The 21,378-nt window shown below is 42.2% G+C and overlaps 1 protein-coding gene across 1 annotated transcript in view; it reads left to right on the forward strand.

The window, feature by feature from the left end:
- Positions 1-21,378, forward strand: part of EVL (Enah/Vasp-like) — an 84,076-nt gene that overhangs the window by 11,846 nt on the left and 50,852 nt on the right. Inside the window, exon 3 of the mRNA XM_080394586.1 lies at positions 2,934-3,111. Within this exon, the coding sequence (XP_080250712.1) occupies positions 2,934-3,111 (178 nt within the window). The remainder of the gene's footprint in view (positions 1-2,933; positions 3,112-21,378) is intronic.

Consider the following 21,378-nt stretch of genomic DNA (forward strand, 5'->3'; position numbering starts at 1 on the left):
TTTCTAGAAACATGAGCTAATGGAGATAAAACAAAACTCTGGCTACTTTATGTTTCATTTCCCAGTTTTAAAGCCTGTGTTTAGAGTTTAAAGACATGCAACATGTATAGGCATCCTGGCGATTACTGAAGGTCAACATTCAAATTCTGCCTATTCGACCGAAGGGATCAAACCCTCAGAACAGAGCAGATTCTCTGAGTTCGTTGGGTCGATGTTCTGGGAAAGCAAATTTTGAACAGTTTACCTGACTTCTATTAAATGATTTTTGGCATAGATTTTTATGATTTCTGTCTTTGATTATACAACTGCACTACACCCTCTGGTGCTCTGGACTTTGATCCAAATAGTGCTGTCCTTTGAAACAGAAGATTCTTTTAGTAGGTGAGCAGTACTCACTTAGCAAAGCCTGGTAAAACATCATGGTCTTTCTGAACATTTCTTCAAAGATACTGGTTGTACCTTGCCTTCGTTAAGCTACTCAGAAGTGTTGGAAAGGCTTAAAAATTGCTATATGTTGAAACTGTTGGGTTAGTGATCCAGGCATGAGTCTACTTGATGGTCTAAAGTCTCCCCGAGTATGAGCAACTTCATACAGGCTCTCCCAATGCTCGGTGGTATAACAGGGGTGACGTCACCATTTTTCAAGAAAAAAGGGCTATCTAAGCTGTCAGCTGTAAGAGTGAACTCATGGCTTTGCTGTAACTGGAGCAATGTGGTTTGCACTTCATTCTGGTTGGTGTGGGTGGCTTCCCACGCAGCATGCTGGCGATGCAGTTCCTGTTTTCAGGGAACCAGCTCTTGGGAGTATGTGTACCAAATGCAGGTTGCCTCGCATCTCCTTTTGAATCACAGGCCAGGTATCTTTCTACCAAACATGACAAAAAAAGTGCAGTGTAGGTCTGATTGCTGCCCAGTGCATTTACATGGAAACTTAGTAATGATATTGGTTTGAGAGCAACAGTTGGACCAGATACTGGATGTTCAATAACCATCAGGATAATTTATGCCTAAAGCTAGACCAAGTATTCAAAGACTATCTGCTATGTCGCCACTTAATGCTGGCTCAGGTAAGTAAATGCATTATAGAAATAAAGTATATCTGCAATTGTCTATTGGTATATGGCTTCTTCGCTGCTTTCCGTAATTTTTTATATAATAATATAGATTATTTATCAGACATCTGTTAACTATCTATATCAATGAGACAGTGTCATCCTTCAAAAACAGAACTGTGTGAAAAACAATTTGCTCCTTATGTATTAGGAGCTTTTCTAATGTTTTTCTATGAGTTTAAATTGGCAGTCCACTGAAAAGTCAAAACTCAGAGCTAGGAATCATTCATCTTTGAAATTAGTTTTAAAACTCTGCTTTTATAATTGAGAAGACTTGTCAGTCATCTAACAAAAATATTGTTAACCTTAATTAATATGTTGGAGTTTTTTAGATGTGGTAATAGTACTGAAAGAAAACTTGCCAAAGTGCTGGTCAATCAGACTGCAAAAAAGGTATATTGGTAGGTTTTCTGGTATGTGGGGTCTACCTGTAACAGTAAATACTGGGTACAGCGTTTATTTGTTACTGGCTTTTTGTTCCCTTGTTTTCAGTTGTTGCCCCCATCTCATGAAGTCCAGGACGGTAAAACTCATGCTAGGAGTCATCTCCCAGACAGCATGCACCAAGGTCCCTCTTCCTACTCCTGTATACCAGTGTCCAGCCTGCCTGATTTACAGATGAGCCATACAAACTAGGTTGATGGAGGATTTTCATTGATTTGCTTTCAACAAGGACCAGAAATTTTTCTGGCGCTTGATAAAACTCCAGCCAAAATAACTCCATTTGTAGAGACAATCTTCAATATTCAAAACCACATTTGCTATATTTGAATAATAAACTTCAGACTTCCCCTGCTCATAATTTTAAGTTTCTCTGTCCCTGGTTCCCTCCTGGCCCCAGCTTGTGTGTGCTGATGAAGAGGGAACCTCCATTTCCTACCCTTCTGTTTTCAACTGCACTGTGCCTGTTTATAAGAATAATTATTTCTTCTGTTGGCATGTTATTTCTTAAATCTGCATTACAACAGAGTGCCACTGTCAGTCCACAGATGGCTGTCTCAGGGGTGCTGTCTCTGCTGTGGGTCCTTCTGGCTTATTAGTGGTGCAGTGGACGCTGCTGCCTCTCCACCTTCAGCTAGAGCAGCTTACGCTTTTAGCACTGGAGGTTTCTGGTCAGACCCCAGGGATACTGTGCAGCTGCATGTCCCCCGTGCCCTGCCCAAGGGTAAATGGGGCATTGTATTTAGCTGATTAAATCAAAACACACAGAAACACCCTTCTGCTGCAATCACACCTTACCTGGAAATTACGTACAGGAAGGCAGGAGCTGGGAGAGGAAATACTTGGTTGTCTGATTTTGTCATTGCCTATCTGATTGTAGAGAAAAAACTCTCTCAGCATAAGAAGCTGGTGGAGATCAGGTGCATGGGAGGAGAAAAGCAGAGCCAGTGCAATGAGTCGAACATCCATCTGCTGTAGTGTAGGGTTAGCGCCCAGAGCTCTGCCTGGCTCTTTTTCTGACAGTTGTGCATGATCATCCCCCAAAAGATGGCAACAGCTGCTGGCACTGGCTCCTGACATCTGTCTGCAGTATCTGCACAGCTGTATCCTGAGGAGGTGCTGTAGAAAACATGAGCAGGTAACAGGTTTTGCAAAACTAGCTTGAAAGTCCCTGAGGCCGAGTTGAACTGTTGTAAAATCTCACCCCCAGCTGTGCGTCTTCTGTCACTGAAACACACACTGCCTTACCATACAGCCCTGTAGGAGCTGCTGTATGAATTGCCTCTACCAATTTAATTAACCTTTACCAAAGGGTTGGTTTTTTTTCCCCACTGAAAACAAAACTATTTTTAATCTTTGCCCCTCTCTTTCAAATCACAGGTAGTGATTAATTACTCAATTGTGAAAGGACTGAAGTACAATCAAGCAACACCCACCTTTCATCAATGGCGCGATGCACGGCAGGTCTATGGCTTGAATTTTGCAAGCAAAGAAGAGGCTACCACATTCTCCAATGCAATGCTGTTTGCTCTGAATATCATGAACTCACAAGATGGAGGTAAATTAGCAGCCACTACGCTCTTATTAATCTGTGACAATGCCTGTTATCAATCACGTAGTGCAGTTTTATTGGATAGTATGCCATTATAAACCTTGTTATAATAAAAAAAGTTGGTCTTTAGTAGACAGCTTTTAGATGAGCATTTGCCGTGGTGTGCATTGTACATGTTTTCATGTTTTATTCACCTTCCTTCTAATTTTTCACCGTGCCTTAACTCATGATAGAAAATCAATAGTTATTTGAGAATGTCTCGGCAGGCAGGTGGCCCCACTGATTTATGCGGATCTGTGTTTGCGTTGTGTTACATGTAAGGTGGCAGAATATAACTTTAAATAAACAGAAGCTAGAGTAAAATTAGCAACACTTTATAAGGTAGAACTTGGAGTTGGTATTTCCAGTGTGTTGGGTTTCAGCTACAGCCGTTGGCTTGTGGGCCAGCTTTCAAAAAGAGGAGTGTGTGGCATCCTGGTTATTCCATAAGGTGAAATGCAAAGCCTTGTACTCTGGACATTGACTAATGTTGTTTTTCAGTTCTGTATTGACTGCAGTTGAAGTCTGTGGTGAAGTTCACTGTTCTGTGAAATTTTCATTGCAGTAGCTTGACGAGGGCCCAAAATAAAGTCCTGGTTTGTCAATGGAACCAGTTTCTGGTTTGTGGTCTCTGGATGAAGTCCTGCCCTCAGTTAAATGCATATGACCTCTCTGCAGCTCCTGGCTGGGAACAGAAAGCAATCCTTGTGTGGTGTCCTTTTTTCCTACAAAATACACACCACAGCCCTGTTTTCCATTTGAAAGCACAGTGAGTCAAGGTTTACATCACTTGCTGCTGTCCAGGTTTCCCTGCAGTGTTCACTCGTGACGGACAACAGCTCTCTAGAGAGAGGTTGTCTCCTGACAACCTTCAATACATAAATATGTTTAACTAAAAGGTGTATTTATAATATGAAAGTTCATATTTTTTCTTTTACTATTTTTATTCATCCTATTAAGCTGACAAATGCAAAGTTCGTATTTTTTCTTTTGCTAGTTCTGTTCATCCTATTAAGCTGACAAATGCAGAAGTCATCAAAAATCAAGAAATGTCTTTAAATTCTGAGATATATTTAGAAGTATTGAGGACTGAATTCTGCCTTCTTCAGCTTGAGCTTTTTCAGCTCTAGCTGTCCTACAGCAGGAGACTTTAGGAGGAACTCTGGCGAGCTCTCACCAGTCCTAAACTCATGCAAGCCTGAAGAGTACAGAGCTCTTTGGCTGCTTTTATATGCTCAACCCTGTTAGACCACCAGACAAGCCTCCAAAATTTGGATACTTGTACTATGGTCTTGATGTAGTGACTGGTTTAATATCTATGATGAGTCTGCCTTTCTTCTGAAAGCCCTTAGTATTGGGGGCTTTTTTTTTCCATCTGTATCTTCATGTCAAAGGGAGTGGGGGTTTTGTAAGATTTTGAGGTGGTTCCAGGGAGGTGCCTTGTGGAAACATGAGTCTCAAAATGAGAATTTTTTGCTCTTAGGCTAAAATGAAAGAGACTATCTTAAAGTGGATACTTAAATTATGTTAGCTACACCTAGCAAAGAACAACAAATATTTTTAAGAAAGTTATTTCTGAATACTTGACAAGCCTATTAGATTTCTGAGAAGTTCATGAATATACAGCAAATAATGATTTGCATTTTGGGGGGTATTCTTTTATTCATTTACTTAGCACACCAAAGTGTGTTAGATGCTTTACAGACATAAGATCCAGCCCATGATGAAGAGCTTGCATTTAAAGTTTGTAGTTGTCACATAGACAGACATGAATTGGGTCACAGATGAAAAAAATTCTTACTTTCTTCTCTAGCAAAAAAAAATTCCTGGTAAACATTCAGTCTTCAACAACCCCTTTTCTCTCATATAGGGAAAAATATGAGAGATATATACATAAAGTCCTTAAAGTTTCAAAGATTGCCAGTTGTCCCATTCTTTACAGATGAGCTTGTCAAAACCTGAGATTTGGTTTAAAGGGAATTTCAGCTTATGTGTTTTTTTAAAAAAATCTGATGCTATGATTCTGTAAAACAAATTCCCAAAATATTCATTTCTATAATTTTTTTAATTACAAAATTTATTTCTATAAATACTTCTCCTTAAAATTGTATTAGCTACAAATTGATAATAGATTATATTGAGGACTTTTATAAGTTTCCCAGTTATTGCGATGATCTCAGCATGTGAGTTGACAGCAAAAGTACATAATGGATATAAGGTGTAAAATGTTTTTTCAGATCTGCTTTTCTAGGCTTATATAGCACATAAGCTTTTGCAGGCATTAATTAATGCAAATAGGAATTCACACAAACATATCTGTTTATCTTTTCAGGCATATCCACTGCCTGCATACTCCATCCATTCTGCTGCCTACATGCTACATTAGGGTTTGCTTTTTCATATGGAAAAATCATTAGGGAAAAAAATGTATTTATTATATCTACGCATCTATGTATTAAAACTTGCTCACGTGCTTAGGCAGATGGATGACAGCTTTAAGCAGTGCATTTGTACGCACAAAACTGCTCACACACTAATAAAATCCTCAACCAAAACCAGAGAGTGAAACAGAGGTTCCCTTTGGCATGTTCATAGTACAGAATACCCTATCTGCTGGCGTTACTGTTTGGGATACGCTACTCTCACTACTTGAGATGTGCTGGTTTTAATGTTTACTTGTTTCATATATTCCCTGCTGAGACATGATTGTATTTAGGTACTGCTAATCTTCCCGGAGTTGGATACAGATTCTGGCTTCCATGACTGCTTCTCCCTTTGTTCTACCGCCCACTTGCATAGACTAAAATTAATCATGGTAAACTACAGCAGGAAATCTGAGACTGCATCGTATCTTCAGCAGGCGTGGAATCAGGGTGCTGTAACATTTGGGAAAATAACTACTCTTAGTCGCAAAGCAATGGTGTGGGTTTCTGAATGGTGAATTAAGTTGAATTAGTTTAAAAGAATGATAGCAGTCCGTGTTTTGGGGAGTTCAAAATAATTTTTAGGCAGTGCTGACTTTCAACTGAATGAGTCACTTCAAATGAATATAAAACTATGAACTAGGATTGACAATTACTGTACCATCCCACTTCTTCATGAGAGACACTACGATGCCCAAGATCATTCACCACAGGCACTGATGTCTCTGTGCTGATAACATGGGGCATTAGTGAAAACTAAACCGAGTGTTTTCATTAAATGCCTATGGTTAAATGGGCTGAATCAGATCCTACATCCAGCATGTCAAGATCATCCTTGTGGAGGGATTCTTCCCAGGATTCTGACATCTTGAGGTTTGGGAAAGTTGGGAGCAAAGCCAAGCCGTATTGTAAATTTGCTGTCTAGTCTTATTTCTGCAGTGGATGAACTCACGCTCAAGCACAGGGAGTGCTGGCCACCTTACGCATGGCCCAATTCTCAGTGCTGTGACGGGAGCTTCTCCCACTGTGTGTCCTCAGGGTGGGGTAAAGCAAGCCTTGTGGTGTCGGAGCTGAACACAGCTCAGTCTTGTGTGTTGTAAGGATGCTAATGATTGTGTTAGGTGTAATCTGAAATTATATAAAAAAAGACAAAAAAAGAAAATAATAATACAAATGGGTACCTTCCTTCCTTTAGAGGTTGACAGTTGCCTCACTGAATCACAACTGTTTACCTGCCAGCTTGTTTACATGCCTAATTACTGTGATTTCCTTATACATCTCTTTAATCTGTTCTCCTTTACAATAAAAAAAGAAGACTTGGTTCTGAGCCAGCCTGTGAAATGAGAGCAAATGATAACATTGACTTGCTCATTACCAATCTCTTGCTTACAGTTCTTTAATGGTGTCATTTACTAAGAACATTACTATGACAGATGACTTCCCATTAAATCATTTTTCTTCATGGGTGTCCACTTTGTGAAGCCAGACCTTTTACTGGCATAAGTTACCTGATGCAAGGAGTGTCACCACCTTAGCTTGTCACCTCTAGCCAGATTTCACTGGGAACAGAGCATCACCCCTTCTTGCCCAGGATACTGCAACAAAAAGCATTTTGCATGGATCCTGCCCACAGGCTGTTTGATGTTTGTTAAAGGCAAGGTTCAAGGTTCATGTTCTTCAGAGCTTACATTTTTAGATTTAACAAATTCAATGACTGGTGGTAGCACAGCATGGTTATTGAAGCAGGACATAAGGTAAGGATATCAGTAAGCTAAAATGGGCAAGTCCTTTCCTGGTATAATTTTGTAGGAAAGCTAGTGGTGCCCAAGATGGAGGTAACTCTTTCTGCAGGGCTTAACAGAGCCTGTACACTCAGTGCTTCTCCCAGCGAGCAGTTATACTTCCCTGAGAAAGTGAATGAGACTATTTTCTTGCTCCCCAAATTGTTAGGGACAAGCAAAGTAATGGCTTCATTTCTTTCCTTCCTTATTTGCTCAATTCACTCATTTGAGTGAATGTTCTTATTTGCTCAAGAACACTGTTCTTGCTTGCCTGCTTGTCGCTGATGGCACCTGCATGCTTCCATGCTGCAGAAGGAGGCAGTGGCTTGGCTTTGTGGCTTGGCGTGACCAGCTCTGAGGGTGTCTTGGGCTTCCACGGCTTAAAGACTTGGTACCTCTTGGAGAAGAATTGAGAGTCTGATCTGTGCAGCCTGCTGGTGACAGCTGCCTATGGTGCAGTCAATCTAGCATATTACAGGCTTTTGCTTTTGTTTTGATGTCTTTGCCCTGGGGACTTGGACAGTTATTGTTGACTTAAAATGCAAGAAAATCATATCTCCTAAGCCTAGACACCATGTGCTGGAAGGCCTTATGCAGAGGGCTTGTTGCAGTCAGTCATAGTTAGAGGTCAGCTGCCTTATCTGACTAAAAAGGGCGAAGTTGGAGGAAAGCATGAAATAACCGGGGAGAGGTTTGAACAAAATGAATAGTGATTATTATTTTTTTTTCTTGTAAGAAAGCCTTACAGACCACACGATACAGATATATGGATATATGGCAGAGTTCAGCCCTGTGCCTTCTGACACGGAGCTTCACAGACCCAGCTTTAACTGTGCAGGGACATTTTGCCAGTCAGAAGGATTGCTCCTTGCTCCTCTGCTGATTAGCACATCTGCTGACTTTTCTTTTCCTCCATTGTTTCTCCAGCGCCCTTTCCCATAAGTTGGATTTGATGAAGTTCTTCAGAGTTTGAGATCTTTTTCCATTCCTTCAGTCATTCTGCTCTTATCCTCATCCAGAAGTGACTGTGTTTTCATATTGCTGGGAGGAAGTTCCTTGGAAAGCACTTTGAGCCCTCCAAAATAAGGGGAGAAATAGAAGGGTAAAGCATTGATTTATTAAACAGCAGATAAACTGGTAGTATATAGCATACATTCTCTCTCCTAATTAGATACCCTAAGTATTTGCAAGGTTTCTGTCAATGTATGTGATGATCATGGTGCACGGGATTTCAGATGAAAGGCTACACAGGTGGTTTTTTTTAATAGCATTCTGTAATGTTATATTCAGTTCATTTTTTCATTAGAATTTTTCCAACTAGTCTTGCATCTCTTGGTATTTCAGTGGCACTAAAGCATAACTGCTGGGAAAGTCAGTCAGCTGTATTCATCATCTACAATGCAGTGACTGTTTTATTTGGTAATATTGCCCCAAGACTTCCCAGCACCACAGAGGACATACTGCATCTTCATTACAGTACTGCATAATACGTAAAATAACTCATCAATAATGGAGTGGACCCGCCACAGAACACAATGCCCACTTGCAGCCAGCTGGTTCCAAAACCGTGCTGGTGTAAAGAGATCTGTCTCCCATGTGAGGCGCTTCACATACTGCACTGTGGACTTGTTTCCCACACTATCAGGTATGTTGGTGCAGATTATAAACCACTAAGATGGTATATTCTATGCACATTGTGCTTTTTATTGTGCTAATAACATTTAAAAATTCATGTAACCTTGTGTTATGTGGGCATTGCAGGATGGTAAACATGCCATTCTGCTGCAGGTCTTTTAACCAAATCATCCCAGAAGTTGTTCCTATTTATAATGTAGGCATAGAGAACCTGTAAATAACAAAAGCTTAAACTTACTAGTGTAAATATGATCCATGTGGTCAGACACCTAGTGCTAGCCAAAACAGCAACCCACAGGCAATGGTTAATTGGGCATGTGTTAAAATTACTAGAAGCTTTTGCTTCTTTAAAAAGCAAAGCTCTCCCAGGGAAATAAATCTTTCCCAAGTGACATTTTCCAAAAGCACCAAGGAAAGGTTTAAAGAAAGACATTTCACAATATTTCCAGCCTCATGCCTGCCCCAGTTTCAATATGAACTTCAATATGAACTTTAGTTGTTCAGAAATGCTTTGCAGATAGGGCAGTTTCTGATTTCACTTGCTGTGCTTTATAAGTCGATGAAGAGAGAGGGAAAATTCAAGTAAGATGATGAGCTTTGTCCTTTTGTCTGCTGCATTGCTTTATCAGTGAAACTGTTCCAGAAAAATCCACTTAACTTGTAAATAATCTTTTAGTATATTGCTTACTATAGGAATAAATTCCTTCCTTTGCAAAGTGGACAGAGATGAGCTGTCACCCAGCAAGCTAGGTGTGAGGCTTTTTTCTTGAGCAATCAGTGAAGGGTACTCCCCAGCCAGTGCCCACCGCATGTTCAGTGGGTCCTGTCTCTGCCTGACCCTGTGAGGGCAGGAGTCCCTTTATGACTCCAGCTGAAAAACATTAGCTCAGGCTGTAGTAGCACTTGCCTTGTTCCCAAGGCTCTTTCTTACTGTGCTGATGGGGATGACAGTCCTCATACAAGCCCAATTGCCCATGTTTCCAAAACAATCAACACTTCTCCTTCCTGGAATTATGGGCACTTTCCTTGCAAACTTCCCATTACCTGTAAAACTGCTCAAGTGCCCTCTTCTCAGGTTAACCTTGGTTTCCTGAGGTGGATATATAATATTTCAAGGAACTTGAGTACACTTCATAAGTTGAGTTCACATTAAGAGAAACAAGTTTAAAACAAGGGCTGGAAGTCGGCCCAGCCAGAAGCAGCAATAAAACTGGTTAACCTTCTGCATTAGCTTGGCTCCAGCTGACTGGAGTACAGGACTGGAGCACAGGAGGTGAATTGCTTAACTTGTGAATGGATAAACTAGGATTACAGGCTCCTTTCAGTGTTAGAACTGTAAATATCATTGCCATTATTCATCTGCCAGGAAATACCAAACTGTTATTTAATTATTCTGCTCTATAGAAGTAGACGTCATTTTTTTCAATTCAGTTTTTCAGTTCCCCAGATGGTAGGGATCCACAGCAGAAAGTTTTCCAGGGCAGTGAAGTGCTCTCCCAGTGTTATGCTAATAAAAACCCATGGCATGTTGCTTGTATGCATCTTAGCCACTTTTCTGCAGGACTATTATATCCCCGCATAGAGCAGCAGCAGTGTTGGAGCTGCTGTCGCATGTCTAGAACAACAAAAGGTTCCTCTGTTCTTTGAAGAGCATAACAAATCTGATGGCTCTTGAGTCTCTCACTGTTGTTTTTTGCTGTGCTGAATTTTTCTGCACTGAATGAAAAAATTCATGGAGGAAACTGTGCGGGGAGAAAATTGTTGAGAGATTTAAGAGACTCACACACGCTGAAAGCAAAGACTTCTGCTAGCAAGATTCCCTAGCACCATTGCCCTCAAACCCTTGTTTTTCTGAAACTGTTGCAAACTGATAAAGTTCCCAGAGCTCAATGGCAGGAGATGCAATACGGCTTTTTCACTAGACTACAGTAAGTGGCAGAACAATATATTAGCTTTGAAAAAGAAAGTAATAATCAAAATTTAAGAAGTCCAGTAATTTATGTGCAAGCAGCATAGGCCAGATTTTGCCCAATATTCACTTGGAGACCGTTTATAGTGTGTTTGCTGGCTGAATATAACTCTTCATCTGGTGAGGGCTCCTTTTCGGGGATTAGTCTGGACTATATATATGTACATCATGTCCTGTGTCAAGCCACAGCTGTGAGTGGAGCTCAGCCTCGAGCCACAGAAGCACAAAAGCTACCTTGCCCCAGGAGCTGCTGTGACTCAGAAGCAGCTCTGTGTCACTCTCCCTCCTCTGCATCCTCTCCTCTCCCAAGGGATGCGGCAGGAGGAGCACCAGCCACCAGCCTATCCCAGTGCACTGCTAGCACCCTGCAGGCACAGCTCGTGGGGTGGGGGGCAGTGGGCTCTGCCCCTCTACTCTGCACAGGCAATGAGCAGAGGGGTGGGTTTACACCCCAGTCTGCTTTCTTACCTTCTGCATAAGCCCATAGTCTGTGCTCAGAGTCCACAGTTCTTCATAAATCTGAAGCATATGATGAGCAAATGGCTTTTTGTAATGAGAACAGTAATTTTCTCTCTACCTTTTCCAATGCCATACCTTGGCGTGTTGAGTCTCGGTGCATTTTGGTTTGCTCACAGTAATAGTCTATGGGCCATTTATTTATTGATTGGGTATCTGATTTCTTTCAGTGAAAGAGAAATTGCTCCTTGGAAGAGATTTGATTTTTCAATATTCTTTCAATTTTGCGTTCATTTTCTGTGATTCTTAAAATGCTTTGCTATTTGGTGTCCTGGGGTAGTCCCTAAAATAACATGACTTCATTTGTGTCAGAAAAAGAATTGTTTTTTTAAGGCAGTTTGTCTTCCTTTTCAGACCCTGCATGAGTTAGAGGTGCTCTAATTCCACGCAGAACCATGCTCTGTTTACCTCTGTACACTAACACTGACATCTCACCCCACTCTTTGGATTGATTCACAGTTTTTAAAGCCAAATACTGGTATAATTCATAATATATAATGTCATAGATTAAGTTGAAAAGAACATTCTGGGAAATTTTTCTCACTAGAAGAAAAGAGGAGAAAGGATATTGAAAATTAATAAACTATTTTGAATACTGTAAGGGCTGCCCTCAGTCTGAAAAGAAAAAAATGACCAGGCAGCATGCCATGATGGTAGTTACACAGATCTAGATTTGCAGAGAGTGATAACTACTGATAGAAATTCCTAATCTGAATCAGCCAAAGCTAATTGATTTTTACGATGGTGTTGTGCTCCTGCAAATGCTATTTGCTTTTGCAAAAGTAAACTGTAGAAACTTGCAAGAGATTGTATGGAAAGTGACATCTCCAGCTTTCTACAGCATTAATAAGTATCCGAATATACATAACACAGGAATATATGTTGTATTCATTTGGAATCACCTTGCAGAAAATGGTGCCTTCTGATAATGATGATGATGACAATGTCTAATTCTAGTGTTAGTCTGCTCCCCTCCCACCTCCCCTGCCAATTACATACTATTCATGGGCACCCTATGTGATTGTTGGGTACTAGCTAATTTATATCAGTGATTAACTTGAGATGAGATACACAAATATGTAAGGATTAAGATAGGTTTGGGTTATTAGTTGACCGAGTAGTTGCAAGAAAGTTGGTTCTGTTTTTTTACTTAGTAGACTTTCAGAATTCCCAGCTAAGAGCAAGACCTTGTAATAGTTTGTCTCTACACAATGATTCATACGGTCCTCTAGCTGTGATCCCACCCCAAACAAGTAATAACTGCGTGACCACGGTCCTTCTGTTAACAGAAGCAGAAATGTAGGTATCTGTAGTGCTGGGGTTTGTACCTGAGCTGGGTTGTCTGTGGGGTCAAGGAACGGTAACATGCTCCTGGGACAGTCAGTTATGTATTTTAGGTGTCTCCAGCAGGCACTTCTAGGCAAAATTCACCTTATTTTTCCTCTCTTTCTTGTCACTGACCATAAAGGATTGCAGCTAAGAACCCTTCTTTAGTTCATGACAATTTTGCTATTTAACTTTATATTTAATAGATTAATTTTTTCTCATTATGCTATAATTAATTAATAACTACAATAATAATTAAACCTCTAGTTTAATAATGACAAATTAGGGACTTGGAAACTAATGTGCATAAGCTATATTTTTAGTGATGCTTCATGGATTTCCCTGGGACAGTTTGTGAGAACTCACAGGAATGCGTGTTGTGCGTGTTCTTATGTGTGTGTTCACACGAACAATGCACATCAGATTATCACTTCTCCAACTGCCCAGGTTCTCCAAGCAGATGGTCTTCGTACATGGAAATTTTTGGATTTTATACCAGAATTGAACTCGTGTAGAGATTCACACGTGAATAGATACAAGTCAGGAACAAGTTGCTGGGCCAAGGGGATTTTTCACAAGTAATCAAAATAAAATGGATAAGTGTTTTGAATTTGGTTTTTTTTAATTCTGCTTTTGTTATGTTCCATGGTTTACTGCATGTACAATGTTCGCTAAAAACATGTTCCTGGTCAAAACACACAGGGTTTGGGACCAGGGAGTGACGTGGGGATGGTCTGTGGTGCGGCTGAGGAGGCAGGGCGCAGCAAGGGGAAAGTCTGCTGCTTAATTCCAGGTGCTGGTGAATCGCCATATGCTGCTGCCAGCAAAGCATGTAGAGCAGCTTCTGCTGCTGGCTGGTAATCCTCAGGGAGCTCACACAAAGTCTATTAATTGCCTTCTTAGCTGAGTCCATGTGGTCATCCAGCACCTTCTTTTTCACCAAGTCAGGGACCCAAAAGCTCCAGGTTGTGTGGCATTCTACAAGCAGAATCTCAGACCCTTCTGGCAATGACTTGTCATTTTTCCATAATCCCAACGAAGCAATACAGCTGAAAATGGGATTCATTTAACTGAACTTCAGCCATGCAAGTGCTAGGCATCTGGTCTACAGTAACTGTATAGTTTCCTTCCCACCCCAGGGCAGGAGGAGAGCTCACCTAGGGGGGGAGAGCATGGAGCAAACCGCAGCGGTGACAAAATGGAGCCATCGCGGGTTGTCCCGTGGCTCAGGACGGCAGCCATCCGCTAGCAGGTGGGTTTAGGTCGCGAAGCACCGGGCCTGGATACTCGGACGTGCCCAGCTGAGGGCAAGGCAGCGCGATTCGGCTCCTGAAGGCGCATTTAAACATCTGCTCCGGTTCTGCTGGTAAAAACGCCAGGCCCCGCCAGGCTGCCACCGTCGGCCAGATGTGCCGCGGCCGCTGGCGTTCCCGGGGGCTGTGCCGGGGGCTCTTCCGCTGCCGTTCCCGGGGGCTGTGCCGGGGGCTCTCCCGCTGCCGTTCCCGGGGGCTGTGCCGGCGTTCCCGGGGGCTGTGCCGGGGGCTCTCCCGCTGCCGTTCCCGGGGGCTGTGCCGGGGGCTCTCCCGCTGCCGTTCCCGGGGGCTGTGCCGGGGGCTCTCCAGCTGCCGTTCCCGGGGGCTGTGCCGGGGGCTCTCCAGCTGCCGTTCCCGGGGGTCCCCCGCGGCCCGCTGCCGTGGCGCCCCCTGGCGGTCCCTGCGGCGCACGGGAAGCGGCGCGCACGGCGCCGCCTGTGCCCTGCAGCGCGGGGCTGGTACAGCTCGCGGGCGCGGCGGTGGAAGGGAGAAATGTAAGCCTGCTTCGTTCCCTAAATGTAAGGAAAATAACGGTAGTTATTGGGCTGGGTTTGCTCTGCTTTGATGCAAGCCTGTCCTCTATGCCAAGGGAGAGAATCAAGTGCTTAAATGACCCCAGCTTTCCACTATTGACCAAATCTTGCCCGAGAGATGCATCTTGTGCTCTTCTTCATCTCCCCAGAATCTCACTGAAATGACAGTTTGGGGCCCAAGAAATTCAGGACTGGCCCTTTAGCTTTCAGTTCTGGTTGGTGAGATCCCAGAGCTGTGTGGCAGATGATGGCCTTCCAGCCACATTGCCTGTGCTGGCACAAGTACATGCTCAATGCCTGCAGTTCTACCCTGGCTTAGACAGGTGAAGAGGCATCCTCCTCTGTGTGTCTGCAAATCAGTGCTTCATTTCTTCACTTGCCTCTGAAGCAGTGAACACCCTAAGTGTACCTGCTGCAGGTATCCCTGTGGTTTAACCAGACACTTCTGAATCCTCTGAGAAAGCACCTGTGACTGTCAGACTAGAAGGTGTTGGCTAGAAACTAGTCCTTGTACCTGGGCCAGAGAGCCAGTATTTCATGGTGGGTAGGACTGATACCCTCTGAGAGAGACCTCAGTTTACCATGCTGAGTGTACCATAACTGCAGGCCTAGCCTCTTGCCGTGCTACTCAGTGCTCTTCTCTCCCATCTCCAAGGTGTTCCTCCCAAGTCCTTTCTAAGTCATCCTTTCTTAGGTCTGTCTCCCTTCCCCCTTTATGGACACCACAGAAAAACATCAGCATTTCCATAGACAATAATATGTACTATTATCTTTTCTTAGCTTAAGCAATGACAAGCTCCGAAGGCAATTCCCTCTGGTCTGCAGGTAAGCACTGAGCCCCCTGATCCACCACTGCTCCTAACCTGAAGCTCCAGTAAGTGAGGGGAATATGCACTGACACAGGTGCCCATGAAGGAGCTATTTCTGTACTAATGGCATCCTATCCCAGCAATATAATTAACCAAATTTTGCACTTTGCAAGAACAGGTACCCAGATTATGAGAAAAGTAAGTTCTCTTTCCTCTGTATAGGAAGACTGAATGTGAGGCCAATGGTTACAGAGGCCTGATATACCAAAACATCCAGGCAACAGATACATAGAGAATTATATTTTAATACATAAACAGTGGAGATACCACTCTTTTACAATGTGGACATGACTTTATTTTTCTCTAAGACCATGCACAATTCGATGCAATAGAGGTCCTTTTTGTTCTGATCTTATGCAAAACTAGAGGACATGAGAAGGATCCAAAAGAATTACAAATTTAATTCTTCTCAGTTTCTAGTGGTGTTCTGCAAATTGGCAGAATGCTGCTGTGGGGAAGCTGAGAGGCAGCTGGCTTAGAGGTGCTTTCCAAAAACATGCCTCCACTATCAACTGCAAGAGTTAAACGGAACACACAGCTGTAAAACTGCATTGCACGTGGAAGCTGTGGGCTTCTAAAGTACGGCGCAGGAGATGATGCAAGAGAGATGATTACAATGTGTTTTGTACAGCAGAAATTTTAGAATCAGTTATTTATAGTAGGTGACAATAACCTATGATTTGTCATCTGCAGGTCTTCTCTTAATGTTGTCTAAGCAAATTAGTGTAAATATTGTAAACGGCTTTCTGTAAGGAATGCAATGTGTTATTGTGAATAAAAATATTGTTAGGGATAAATCTGTTGTTTTATTAGCATTTGAACTGACAATATGGGCATTGGCCATGCTGAGAAACTTGCTCTCTAAAGGTTTGACAGCTAGAGGCATACAGTGGAGGAACAGGGAACAGAGTAAGACCAAATACATTCTCACCATCAAAAACCAGCTGACACTCAAAAGAGTGTGAAGGATAGGAATGGGTGAGGTGGGAGGGAGCTAGCCATGTAGACATTAGAGAGTTTGGTTGGTATTTTCAGGACTGTCTGGATCCCCACAGCTAGCTACAGTAAGTTAATGTTTCTAAATCCCTTGTTCCTGGCCAATGTAGGCGAAGACCTTACTCCAGGTTTGCTCACACTTTTGTCTTCTGTGGTTGAAGACTTCAGATGGTATGTTCAGACTCTTGATGCTGAGCTAAAACTTACAAGAGGTGGAACGTGGTAGTAAAATGCCAAGAGCTATCATTCTGGGAAGGAGCAGGCTCAAACCCACATGTAGCTGGCTGTGTGGCTTCCCTTGGTGCTGTCAGTGTAGCTGTTGCAACATGGAAGTCAACATATTGTGTGGCAGTGTCTTTGCAGCAGGTGATAGGAGTAGTTGGTGTTTCTAATGGCGCTGCTTGGCTGTTTGGGAGGAAGAGCATTGTTCAGCATTGACTGAGGAGTGTCTTGGCTTATTTCACACCTTTAAAAAGAAACACATGGTCACAAGTCATTGAGATTATCACCTTTTTTGACTGCTTGAACTCACTAAATATTGATTACTTGTTCTTGTGAAGGAATAGTGCATTTCCTGCAGCGTGGCAGAGCGAGGAGCAGGACTGCAGGTACCCACGTGCCAGTCCGGCGCTTTGCGGACAGGAGCAGGAGGACGTTCATAAGGTTGGATATCATCAGAAATCCATTTGAATGTGGATTCTCCTGAAATTCAGTGGATGTTCAATTCTAGGGCATTTTAGTTTATGGGATATTTGGGTTTTCTTTCTTTGGCATACCATAGGCAACCAGTACCGGCATCCGCAATAGAAATGACTCTGCACATTTGAATCTGGGTGCTTAGGTTCCCCTGCATCATTTACAAATACATACATTTCAGTTTCACTTCTTAAGATGTTTTGTCGGCAGATCTTACAGGATCCTTGCTAAATGCAGAAGAAAACACTGTAACTCAGCAAAACAGCAGGGCTAACTGAACTCAAAAAGAAACGAGCTTTTCAGTGGCCTCTGGAGCCTGCCAAGTCACTGAGTGCTGCCGATGACTAACATGAGTGGCACATCTAATGCAAAGGCTGGCAGGAGTTCGCATGCACTACGCTGCAGGAGGGGCACCCTTGAGTGGGGATGGAGAGGTGGATGGATGCAGGGAGCCAAAGGGCCAAGGCAGCATGCAAGCTGCTCCCTGCAGGTCTCTGGGGATGCGTGGCCAAAGTGTGTGGACAGGTTTCAGGATCTGCAGTGGAGGCAGGAGACACTGGGAGAAAACTTGGTCCCTAAGCAGCAAAACTTCTGACTCTCTGAGATAAATGAGGAATTTACCCCTAGTTTGTGAAAGGGAGAAGGGTTTGAAAAGTATAACAAAGGTGAGGATCCAAAGGGAAGCATGTGTCATGCTTTCAGTTGATTATTTCATTCCTTATCTCTCTGACCTTTCTGATCACTCTAACTTTAATATTTAGACATTGGGGCTAAAGCTTGAGAATAAACATAGATATATCGCTCTTTGGGCGGGATGGCATTTGATTCCTTTTTTTGCTATCTGCTGTAACATTCCTGTAAGTCCAGAGTAACTGCATTTTTGTTACTGTTATTGCAAAGATTTTCTTACAGACATGATTGCCCCTGGGTGGCTTTTCATTATCTCATCAGCCTGAGAGTGCACCCCCAAACCGCCTTCTTTTTGCTTATCAGAGTTTACTGGCATGTCCAGAAATTGCCCAACTAGGGTCATGCTGTATATATTTCTTGTCTTAGATCACATTATTTCCCAGTTAGATCTTTCAACACTGCTGTATATTTTTAAATAATGTTTTCCCTGCCACTGCAAATGGTGCAGAATGTTGTAGGCAGATGGCCACTGCATTGAGCACTGAGAGTTTGGGACAGGGGGCTGGGTCAGCAAGCCTTAATACACAAGGAGACTGGTTTTACAGTGACACATTGAGAAACCATTGCAAAAACCTCACCAGTGCAGAGATGTGTCCTTGGTCATGCGGTGAAGGTCAGCATCGGCATGTTGGGCGCATCATCGGGGGCTGAGTATGCAAGCGCTGCTCCGCAGTCTGTTTTATAGGCAGGTTTTCTCATGCATTTCACTGCCACAGCTTATATTTGTTCTAGTTTCTCTTCAGCTTCTGAAGTTAAATTACAGATAAAGCAACAAACTGTGTGTTTCTTCCAGAGCATTCTTGAGGCGCATCAAGCCTGGGGAATTCACCCAGGGGTCTATACCTGGCATGAGGTGGGTGCTTAAATCACAATTTCATCAACGCTGGGAAAAATGCTTTCAAGGATTTTCAAGGTTCTTTTAATGGAAACCAGAACTTTTTCCCAGAAATATGTCACATCTGATTGTGCTTTTTATTTTACTAAAATCAAAATGGGACTTCTGACCTTCCTGAGAAGATAAAGTATATATTTTTCATTCTGAAATTACTTTTTGTTTAAATTTCTTTTTCAAATGCACATAATGTAAAAAACCATATGTGGTTATCTTGAAGGCAATAGCAAAATCCCAGCTTTCCAATTCAAACTAAAGAGAAATTCAAGCTAAATATTCTTTTGTGTTTCCATTTTAAAGCTCAAATTCAATGTAGATTAAATAATCCTAAAAAGATATTTCTTGTTTGAAAAGCTGAAATAAAACATTGTGACATTTTTTAAGAAAAGTAATATCTTTTATTCAGAATCAAACCCCCATACATATCTGTGTAAATTCACAAATTAAATTAAATGTTTAAATTAAACCCCAAAATTTTACCTTAAAATTCTTTTTTCACTCCTACACTAGAAACAGTAGTGCAGTAATGATTCCTGGTCAGCACTATCTTGAATTACTGGATTTCACATTATTTCTATTACAGGTTATTTTTAGCTTTAAGATTCATTTACAGCTAACATGAGAACAGTAGCTATTTAAACAAAACTGCAAAACATATTGTCAGCTTTCACGCTACATAAATTAAACCAGTATTTCCTCGTATTACATGACAAACAGATATTGTAGGGTATTTGGCTTTTTTATTATATGAAATGATTCTGAAAGTGTCCTTTTTGGTTTTGAGCAGAAACTTGTGATGTTTGCTAATATAAAATTATGCAGATGTATTTGTAAAATTTGGAGGAATGTGGAGTAGAAAGCTGTATAAGCCAGTCCTTCCTTGGCTCCTAGCTGTGCCTGCATGTGGCTGCCCAGGGCTGTCCCTGCTGCTGGTCTCCCTGTCCCTGGGTGCAGCACGGAGGCCAGCGCATCGTTTGGAGTCGTTATTTCTGGGGGGGCAGCTTGCGTTGTTTTCCCATGTACTTCCTAAGTGCTTGTGCAAATCTGCTGATTTATGGGTTTCATTTTCCTTGTTCTGCAGCACTGCAAAAGGGATGGTGGTGCCTCTGTTTTCTGTACATATGTGCTTTAAAATTAGGCGAGTTTGTTTCTTCCAATGTAACCTTAAAGATTTTGAAATATTTTTCTCCTGGGCTTTCCTCACCACATTTCAGTCTTCTCACTGAGCTCAGTGCATACAGAAGTTACAGTTAAATCTTAGTTTCTTTCATTTTTCAACTGGAGCATGTTTTTCCCCTCACTCAAGTTCCTATCAATATGAGAGCATTTAACTGTACTCTCTTAACGTTTCTGCCATCATGACCCAAGTTGTTCGGGGTTTGTCTTCTGTGATGGGTCTGTCAACAGAGGTGGTTGGCCCGAGCAAATTTAAATCTGTCTCTTTGTTTTCTCCCTGTCAGTGGTAGAATGGTCTTCCAGTGCTTTTTCTTAAGTGTTCTGGTCATGTTGTCAATGACTTCTTGTTAAAAAAAAGAGCAAACTCAAAATCAGACCAGTTGATAGGGTGAAGCATCGTGTCTGAGCTGGCTTCTTTCTACACAGCATAAAAAACCATGAAACTCTGCTGTCTTGGGGTGGTATGTTTTCACAGCATATCCAGTTCCTCTAAAAGGAGATGCTTCGGAAACCACTACGAGTTGGGCAGCGCATTTTTATAGAGCTCAGTGTGCACGGCTTGTAGTACATGGGAAAATAATTAAATTCCCAGAACCGTAGTCATATGGCCAAAGAGTCTAATAGCCAGGAGTACTTGGCATATAACTGTCTCTAAAAGACAGCTAACAGCTGCACCTTGTGGGCTTGAAGTGCCTTGCAGAGATTAAGGAAACAAGCTGTTTGGTTTGTCATGACACTGTGTTTCATAAAAGTCTTTTGTTAACTGACTTTCAGAAGTTATTGGCAGGGCTTTGTCATGTCAGAATAGATATTTTGGGGTAGTAAAGATGAGGGCATGTTTACAATGATGACTACATAAAGAGAGTATTATTTAAGGATCTATGTTCATTTACATGTCATATAAAGGTCCTAAGCCATTCCCTGTGTGAATTAAACCCAGACAGCAGTTACAACAGTTCCAAGCTTTTCTGACGCATTTTGATGTTGAATTGCAGCGAAATCTTATATTAACAGCTGAAAGTGCCCACTCCCACACATTAATACGCTTTTGTGTTTGGAACAGATATAAAAAGAGATATCACATTGTATATGTGAATAATGCACAATAGTCATATAAATTTTTATTTCAAAGGAAGTAAAGGTCATTCTAACTCAACAGGGAATAAAGTTTACAATTGGTAAGGCAAAGCAGGGCTGCATATGCTTAATGTTACTGGTCCCCTTGGGGTATGGTGTTTCATCTCCCGTGACTCAGGCAGCAGCTGGTGTGGATCCAGATTCCCGTACTGCAGCCCACCACCCCAGTTGCAGCGTGCAAACTGTGTGACCTTGCCTTGGCAGAGCTGTCTCTCTCACAGTGCCGGCTTATGAGACTTGATGAGGTATGGGGAGCCACCAGAGCAGGCATCCCACCCCTGG

Source organism: Falco punctatus (genome assembly GCF_963210335.1).
Source record: "Falco punctatus genome assembly, chromosome: 7".
In the NCBI taxonomy this organism is placed as follows: Eukaryota; Metazoa; Chordata; class Aves; order Falconiformes; family Falconidae; genus Falco; species Falco punctatus.